Consider the following 10,000-nt stretch of genomic DNA (forward strand, 5'->3'; position numbering starts at 1 on the left):
AGCTGTTAAAAGAAAAGATCTTGCAGTTCAATTTAGTTTTCTTCTGAAATTTGAATGAGAAGCCTCATTTGCGTGTATGTGCGGTGCTGAGGTGAAATAGCCTAGCAGGGAAATTCAATAATATTAGCCCAATACTACTAGGCCGCCTAATAATAATAACAATAATAATCATCATCATGACTATCGACAAAGGTATCATAAATATCTCTATCGTTGATACACGATACTTTCATCTATCGGCACAACCCTAGTGCATCACTATCTCTGACAAACTTTTCTGGATTTGACTCGATCACACGATCATGCTGTATCAATTAACACTGCTGATGATTGAAATAATGTAGCTTTAGATTTTAAAAATAATGTCTAAAATTTCAACACCACTGACAATTATAAAACTCCATCCAAACAAAAAATGCTGGTTTGGTTACAGTTAAATGGTTAGTTACAAAGTCTATTTACAATCCAACCAATAACATTCCTAGTTATATGATAATTTGCTTTTGGCCACTTGGCACAAGTCATCAGATGATGCACTTTTCCATATATATAGGCACCACTCTGGCTGAGAGTTCAAACATGGGTCTTACCGCTGCTTCCACAGTCAGCACAGGACAGCAGCTCCTCTGGCTTCTTGTCCCGATTGGACTCCTTTGTGCCCAAACAGAAGCTGCATATGGGTATGGGATCAGCACGTGGCTAGAGAGAGAACGAGAGAGAAAGAGTATGAGCTTTTAATTGACAAACTTTAATTTCAATAAAACTGGCAACAAAGTGCCAACATTTCCTCTTAGATCACAAAAAATATATATTTTTTTTACAAAAACTAAACACTAAAGATGTACTGCAACTAAACCCCTAACAGCAGTGCCTTAAATTCTATTATGTACGCACACACCAAGATTTGAAACACAGTACAACTATTATTAAACACAAGGCACATGAGTGGCATAGACAATGACTACAGATTGGAAGATAAAAGATTTGGCATGTGTTTTGATTAGCTTTGTTTGAATATCGGGTGTCAACCAGACAGGTGGTTACAAACCCAGGGAGCCGGCTAGTTATTAAGCATGTGATTATAGAGGACAGATATGTGGTGCCAGATATAAAGCAGTTCCTGGCAGAGTAAGGCTACCAACATGAGTCAAATCAATCACAAATCGCTCCATTAAATGAAAATCACATCATACGGATGTTTGACGTACCGATACTTTAATACCAAGTAACAATATGAAAACAAAGATACTAGTAAGAACAATACTAGCCTTTTTGCAGCTGTGTGAATTTGGCATTGTAATTGCAACCTATAAGTGGTTATATATAATATAATTTTTTAAATCCAAAGCAACCAATCAATAAATTTAGCATAGAAAAATAATTAAATTCTCATATCGGTTTTCAATATTGCTTGACTTACACTATTAAAAAAAATTAAGGGATTTTTAAAAATAACTTATACCTTTAATCAGTTACATGTAAAAAAGTAATATTGCAAAGCAATTCTATTTCAAATAAATTATCAAAACAAAAGCTGCACTTAAGCAGCACAACTTTTTAACATTGATAAGAGCATTTCTTGAGCACCAAATCAGTATATTATGATTTCTGAAGGTTCATGCAACACTGAAGATAAGAGCAATCACTCCTGAAAACTCAGCATTGCTATCGCAGGAATAACTCACACTTCAAAATACACTTACAAATATATACTTATACGGTATAATATACAGTCATATCAAATTTCAATAATATTTCATAACATTACTCTTTTTACTGTATTTTTGATCCAATAAATGCAACCTCGGTAAACTTGATATAATCAGTAACCATGTGTGTGTTATTGCACCAAACTGTGTAGAGTGCTCAGGTATCCAAGATCTCTGGAGATCAGATGCAAATCTAGACGCAGAATCCATGAGATGCGATACCACAAACAACAGGAAATTAAATCCAAATGTCTCCTTTGAATTTAGGAGGCGTGCTGCATGTGACTACTGTAAAGATTACATTCTTGTGTAAAAGCCTTCTAAAAAGCAGCAGCCAAAACAACGGACATCAAACACACATACATGCAATAAATCTGGTACTACTGATGAAGGATAAAGGATGCCCAGCAGGATGTGTGTGCACGTCATCACACACACACACACACTGCCTTGCCGTATCACTGAGCGCTGTGATACACAACGCTGAGCCTGTGTAAATATTGGCAATAGGATGTTATACAACTGCGAGAGGTGTAGCCAGTGCCCTCTGAACGAGGGCAATGCAAGGTGCTGATGCCAAAAGAAGATTAGAGGGAACCGAACAGGCTCAGCGAATAGCTCTGGAGATAAGACTGTATCTTTCCTCCCACGAAAGCCTGTGGCATGCAGGACTCGTGTAGTGGAGATCAGAAAAAAGGTTACATGGAATCTGACGGGAAAGTCTACCACCACACCCTCACGTCTCCAAACAGTTGTGTCTAAATCTCCGCATGGGTTGCGTAAGCCCATTCAAGCCCGAGTCCTCAGATTCAGCATCAGACACTCACAAAAACACACCAGTCTCCTGAGAAGAGGAACCGGTAGAACTTGAGAGTAAACAAGCAAGCAATTCGGCTCAATTCTTTCCCAAAAGGCTTGTCAGCAAGAGACGGAGCGTTCTGTTGGGGGATGGTGTATATTAGATGCAGATGGGGCATTAGAAGACCGAGTAAAACTACATCTAGTGGGTATGTTCTCTGTACCATCTCAAGAGAGCCACTCAGGCTGAGCTCCCGCTGTGCCGTGTTGATAAATATTGAGTGTCTGTTCTGGTGAGAAACCTGTTGAGAGTAATGCCAGACTAATTGTTTTATGCAACAGGCAATCAATCCCTAGCCTATTAATCATTTTGGCAGACCATCAATTTGCAGATGGGTTATTCATAAACATTGCAAGTTTTCATTTAAGTGCCAATTGAAAGGCTCCAATCGATGGCCCCTGAATGATACGCACGGCTCTTCATACAAATGACGAGTTGGTTAGTACTCAGAAATAAATGTGCGCTCATTGCTTATAAAGGGCTTCTCTCCCCGAGGGCAACGTAATCACGATACACAACAAAAATCCCACCATGCACATAATGCTTGACCTCAATTGCCTCCAAACATTACATCTGTATTCACGCACAGGAGGGGAAAAGCACAGGCACCGCCGTCTCATATAAATACAAATAAACCCTCTACTGCAGCTCTACACACCACATCATTCAATAACATTAGCGCTAAATTGATTTCGATGGCAGAATTCCACTGCCTCTCGTTGAATTTCAGCAGCACATGAAATGCACGCATTTAGTTGTGCACAAAGATAAAAAAGCATAGCCATTTCAAAGCCTGGCATGCTTGACATTGAGTAAGATATGATCTGAACATAAGCTACTTGATATATAGGAAAAACTAAAAAATAAACAAGTAGGCAGATTCTCAAATGATTTCTTAGCACTCAAGATATAAATATATGATGTGAACTTCTGTAAGTGTAGCCAAACTGTCATTATGGAGATGATTATATGCACTATTTAAACGTCTCATAAATCCTGCTAGAAACCTAAACCGTTTTCCAGTTAGATGTTTTTTTCCCCACTGCAACGGACACCTCAAATTCACACCAAACCTTCAGTAAAAACTGAACGCCTCAGAGTGGCATTTACTGCAAACTTAGTGGAGATCCAGATCCATCACAAAACATTTGATTAAGTACTATTAAGATCCACATCCACAAGTCCTCAGTTGCAGACACTTGAATCTTTCTTTAAAGCAAAGTTTCACCCAAAAATGAAAACTGCAATTTTCTTGCCCCATTCCAAACCTGTATGACTTCCTTCTGCAGAGCATGCACATCTTCCAAGTTTGTTTTTGTCAATACAATAGAATTCAATAGGGTCCAATGTGGTTTGGTTCTTAAAATATTTTCTGTTCCACAGAAGCAAGCCAGTAAAGCAAGTTTGGAGAGATAGTAAGGCAAGTAAAAGATGATTCCTTTGACCACCTCTAATGGATTCAGTTCAGAACACTGTTTACTCTTGCTAAAGTATTCAGTATGTACCATTTATGGCATGAACATTGTAACTACAGTTTCATATAGGTGTCTTACTAAACTGGCTAAAACTGATGAATGACAGAGTTACTGAAGAGAATAAAGACACATATATACATGCATATACACACATACATAAAAAAAAAAATTGACTAGACCTTCCATTGCCAGTGTGCATTAACCAGTAGTTAGGTCAGTCACAATTTTTAACCTCTTTTCTGACTCATCATTTAATAATTGATGACAATGTAAGACAAACATTTGGCAAACTACTAGTATTTTTTTTTTGAAAAGCACAACTTAGCATAAGCCTAAAAAACAACCAACAAACAAAAAAAAAAACACACAACATTGTGCAGCAAGTCTATAGTATTCCATTCCAACCCTAGCAATGGCTGGATATTTGACTGAATATACACAAACCTAGCAACAGAACTAGTGTCCATGCTTGCTCATAAATTACACTAGGACACATTCTCACGTCAGTGAGAACAAATATGCGTTGGCTGGTGACTACACCCTGCTGAATATTGTGACAAATATGTGATCTGGAATGTTTGCAAAAGGAACATTCCACAGATGACATAGAATTCCCCTCTAAAACGGGCAATAATAGCGATGTCACACCAACACTAGTGTTGTGTATTTCGTTGAGGGACACGAGTCCTTTTACCTGAAGCAATCAGCTCATTAATTAACAACGTCGTTCTATTTAAGGCAGCATCACAAAGCAACACCACAAACATGCGTTTGTCAGTTGTTTTGGCCACTAAGTGGAGCTAGTGCGCATCCACACCAGGCTGATGACAGAACATTCTGTGCCATGTTTGGCTCTGAATTAAAGGCCACTGAATCCTGACTGCAGTGGCTGCACTGGGAACAAGCAAGTGCTACAGGTGTGAGAGGGCAAAACAGGCTATGAAACGTGTGGCTGTGATGACCACAGGGGCACCTACATGTCTTTATTTGAATAATACAGAAGTGAAACATTCTCATTGATGTTTCCAATACGTGTCGTAAAGAGAGTTACTTTCGTTTGTGTTACGCACAAATGCAAATTAGCTGAACTATTCTAACCAGTCTCAGATCTATGCCATGCCAGCTACCTTGGCTATATTAATAGCGAGACAAAAATAAAAATAATACTAAAAATAAAAGATCTCTTTCTCTCTTTTTTTTTTAACATTTAAAAAGATTCATTAAATGAATTAGCTTACAAAACTATGGACAATAGATAACTTAGAACATTGGCTTGCCATTGCTATGTACATTTTCAAATGAATTTTTCAATATGTTAAAGGACTCTTGGATAAGAAATGTTGAAGTAGCAAATATATTGCAAGTGTAATGCATTGCAATTGTGGTTTTTTTGTGCACGTGTTGATATTTAAACGATTACACACCTGCATCATTAAAAACAAAAAACAGGTAACAGGAACAGGCAACTACTCTGGTGTAGATAAGTCAAGTCAATAGTATCTCAATTTAACCATCACTACGGTTCTACTGCTCTAGAAAAACTTAGTATACATACTTCAACATGAGGCCAAATGTTTTGAAAAACATTCTTCCTGTTGGTCTAAAGGACTGCATGCTAATTAAAACTAGTTGGACAATTTATCGTCTCATTGTTGGGAAATGACTCAACCTCTGTAAACATAGTACATAAACTCTGTTTTTCTTGTAGCTCAAACAGTATGCATGGGTTTGACTCACATTGAATTAAACGAAACTGCAATATAGGTTGCATTGCAAAAAAAAACAGCCCCAACATTAAAAGCTACGTGAGCCATGCATGAAGCAGAGTAATGATGCTCAGTAAAAGTCACTTAAAGCAAAGTAAACATGGGTTTCACCCCACATTAAACAGTGACTTCTGTGCCTCTTATCTACATAAGCTTCCTGAGATCTCACTTTGGATAGCCACAAGTAGAGGCATATCACTTTTGAATGGCAGTGTGCATGCGGTTATGCCTTGCCCTCATCCCATAACCAGACACTGACGGTAATTGACACATAAATTGTGTGTCTCTTGGCTCGGTTTGCGTGATCCGATGCAGTGACATGCACATCAGCATCATCTTTCAAGTGGTTTGAGACCAAACAGAGCCAGAGAGAGGAGTACAGTTTTATTTAAGCCTGACGACGTCTCACGCTTCAGTGTGAAAGAGGAATGTAGGGCAGATCTGTTCTAACGCTGACCCGTGACTCGTCCCATTACATTTTCCAACAGCTCTATTAGCTCATCCAGGCCTCTAAAGCCCAGGAACTTAACGAGGATGGCAGGGCTATTACATTACCATTACTTCATTCAGGTCAGTCTGCCTGAAGAACAGCAACATGGCACACGCTCAGGTATCTGAGACTCAGGTTAGCAAAGTGACAATTACTCCAGCACTAATTAAGCCATCTCCACTTCAGGCCGTGTCTGACCCTTACTAATTATGCATATATGTGGTGGCAGTGGCTTAGTGCTTAGGGACTTGAGTTGTTAACAATGCAAACAGGTTCAATGGCAACAAAAATTGATCCAGGAGCTCAAGAGTTAGAGAGAGATCTCAATCTTGCTCTATCAGTAGAGACTTTGACGAAAGCACTAAACCCAAACAGCAAGTAAAAATCCTTATTACTGGCCTGCTTAGGCCAGCAAAAACAATTTTTATGCTAGCTTCTTGTCTTAGTCCAACAAGGGCCTTAATATGCATTTCAAAAAACATTAGCGAGTATGAATTTCTTCACATAAGCCGCAGGCTCTTTGAGACTGCTGTGCAAACAATAATGCTGATTGTTAAAAATCCAGTTAAAAATACACCAGATACACGGAAATAAAGTGGTGCTGCTTTGAAAGGAGCATTTAGCAGAAGTCGAGGATGGGGATGACATCGACAAACTTTACACTGAGCTGAAGTTGCACACATGGAAGAACAGTAATAAATTTCACCTATGTGGGTTAGCTGACTTACTCAAGCATATCAAGTTATTTTCCTACTGCAAGTTCACCCTAGAGCACTTTCTTCTATGCATTTTTGGTCTTCTGTACTCCTACAGACGCATCACTATCAGAGATGAACAGCTTAAAACAAATGCAGAACAACTTAATACGGCGACTGCTAGTGGGTGTAAAGACAATGGAACAACATTTGTAACCATTATTGGCAAAACCACACCTAGTAACACCAACTCACATCCATGAAGCTTTTGGTGGTGTACCTCCTAGAAACCTATAAAATGCTTAATTTAATATTTATTGAAAATCTGTATTTTGTTACATGTATGTGTGTGCGTATATATTTGTTTACTATGGTGCGTATTTATATATTTTTTTTGTTTCTTCTTACACAAATAATGAATCCCTAACAATTATATTCATCTATTAACACCTTGATCAAATAAACATGGAACTGTTTACAAGACCACCCCTGAATGGACTTTTTGATTAATCCTGTGTTATTCATGTACTTCTGGATGCAACCAAACTTTAAATGCAAAATTCTGTGGTTTAAGGAGAATAAAAGTAAAATGTATTGCTAACACCATAATGCCGTAATGAAATTTCTAGAAAGTGAGCAAATTGCATCAGCCACAGCTGGTAAACAGCAGTCTAGTACTGTTTCAACACCATTAGTGAAGAACAGATGTAATCAGCAAAGCTTTAACAGACCTTCATTGAATTACTATCTTTTAAACTAAGCAAGAGTTTCAAGAACGTCAAAAAGAGAGGCCAGCCATGAGATCTAATACACCTTCAACGCAAAATCTAATCCTGCCAGCTAATGGGACAAAAGAAAGCCGGATTTGGCCCTCTCTTTTCTCATAATTTAACCCCTCGCAGAATATGATAAAGAGGCCTGGAGCAGCTGCAGACTGACCAGTCCCCAAGCACACAATTAACAACAAAAGAGCCCTTTTAACGCATTGAGCTAATCAGCAGCCAGCCCACCACTGCAGTCCCCCTGAACCATCTGCAAGACGGCAGACCGTCTCCGTGATTGTGAAAAAAAAAAGACTGGCACCATGCTATCATGTCCTAGGGTCAATGAAGCACATTGCTTAGCAACAGTCAAGCCCCCATGCATGGCAACCAAAAGCTTTAGCTTTCAAAGAGCAACTCAATAAAGAGTGGACAAGGGAATGTGCTCCAAGATTTGATTACCAAATGGCCTCTGATTGTTAGCTGACCACTGTAGGAAAAGAGACCATTAAGAGCCACCTAGCTTGGACCTTAAGTGACCAGCAAGTGACAAACAATAAAACACTTTTACATTTTCATTGGACTATAGGAACATTGTCCCTGAACTATGCGAGACAATAGAGAGATAAAGAGCTGTATGTAGTCCAAACTGAGTGCAAATGCTATACATGAAGACTGGAAATGTGAGTCTGCAGTATCACGACTGGTGATGGAATAATTTTAAAAAAATTATAAAAAGAATTATGCTTTTTAAATGTTTAGAGGGAAAGGTCAGACAAGGTCCCAGTTGAAAGCAACCAAAAACGCACCAAATGAGGGGAATCCTACAATAATCCTAAAAATCCCTATAATAATAATAATAATAATAATAATAATAATAATAATAATAATTAGGTTTTAATGGGTTGCCAATATTTCCTAACCAAATTTGCCTAGAATAATGTAGGGACCACCATCATTTAATTTAAACGTCAACCTCATTTACTTTACACACAATCATGGTATTTTTAAATGATTAATCAGTGCACATTATTCCAAGGAGAAAAGCTTTATTTTAACAAATTTGCTCAGACCTCTGAAACTTTGCAGCTTACGTCATGAAACTCTTACATCAATCTCCTCCAATCAGCTTCATTCGGGCACGTAATCACAATCCAAACCATTTCTAAATGATGAATTTAGTTCACAGCCTACTTTTTCACTCATTAAATACACTTAAAATGTTTTACATTACAGATGTAGAATGGCTTGCAAATGCCGTTTCATGTTGACTTAAGATTTTTAAATATGGAAATCGCACTAGCGAGGTCTGGATGATGAAGCTTCAGGACAACAAACACAGTAACTCAAAAACAATTCTTTAGTTCAATAACGCACAGCTAATCCAACATCTGCAGCATATCATGCCCTTATTTAGAAAGCCATCTTGAAGCAAAGCAAAGATGATTTAGGAATAAAAACAGGGTCTATTCATTTTTGCACACATCATTTCAAATCACACAATATTAAAATCGAAGCCAAGCTCACTCATGTGGATGACAAAGCGGTTTGGGGCCAATGCTGAAGAAAGCTTTACCTAAACAATGAGTTAGGCTATGGTTTCCAAGATATTTTAACAATTTTGAATGACAAAGCCACTTTTGTATAGTTAAGCCCTGAAAAGCTACAAACACAGGACTTTAACTGCTGACTTCCTGGATGTTATAACCTCTAAATGACACTAGTGACTCTGGTACGCATGTCAACATAGGAGTATTTCTGGAAGGAGTATTTCTGTTCCTGACACTTGTTGTGTACACCAGATTTTGAAACTCTGCTGAGGTCTCCAAACAACAGTCCTCGCTAACAAGCTAAACTGTCTGGATGAAAACCAAAGAAATCTGCTTGGTACTGAATGAAGAGGTTCCCAAATAACTGTAAATTCTCAAGGTCATTCAAAAGGAAAATCCTTTAAATGAGTTTGCATTTGCAGAAACACAAAAAGATGAGTTATATTCACACAGCACACAGAGCTTGTACAGATACAAAAAGTTCTAGACGTACCTGGTCTCTCTCATGAGGGAGTAGTGTTACAGGTGGGAGGTCGACACCAAAGACCCCCAGGTTCCTGAAGCAAGCTTTGCCTCCCAGCCCACCACTGTTCATCCTGTAGAGCGGCCCATCCTTGAGCAGCCGCCCGTTGTTAACCGCCCGCTTAGCAGCTAGCCTCAGCCTCTGCTGAAACCTGGGGTTCGCCACAACATTC

The 10,000-nt window shown here is 38.5% G+C and overlaps 1 protein-coding gene across 2 annotated transcripts in view; it reads right to left on the reverse strand.

The window, feature by feature from the left end:
• The window catches only part of kat6b (K(lysine) acetyltransferase 6B), a 28,497-nt gene that overhangs the window by 16,077 nt on the left and 2,420 nt on the right, over positions 1-10,000 (reverse strand). For both annotated transcript variants that reach the window (XM_043254665.1, XM_043254664.1), the window contains exons 2-3: positions 9,799-10,000; positions 591-699 (exon numbers count right to left, since the gene is read on the reverse strand). The exon at positions 9,799-10,000 is cut by the window's right edge and continues 674 nt beyond it. In XM_043254665.1, coding sequence (XP_043110600.1) covers positions 591-699; positions 9,799-10,000 — 311 coding nt within the window. The remainder of the gene's footprint in view (positions 1-590; positions 700-9,798) is intronic.

This window comes from Puntigrus tetrazona, chromosome 13, assembly GCF_018831695.1.
Source record: "Puntigrus tetrazona isolate hp1 chromosome 13, ASM1883169v1, whole genome shotgun sequence".
Taxonomy (NCBI): domain Eukaryota; kingdom Metazoa; phylum Chordata; class Actinopteri; order Cypriniformes; family Cyprinidae; genus Puntigrus; species Puntigrus tetrazona.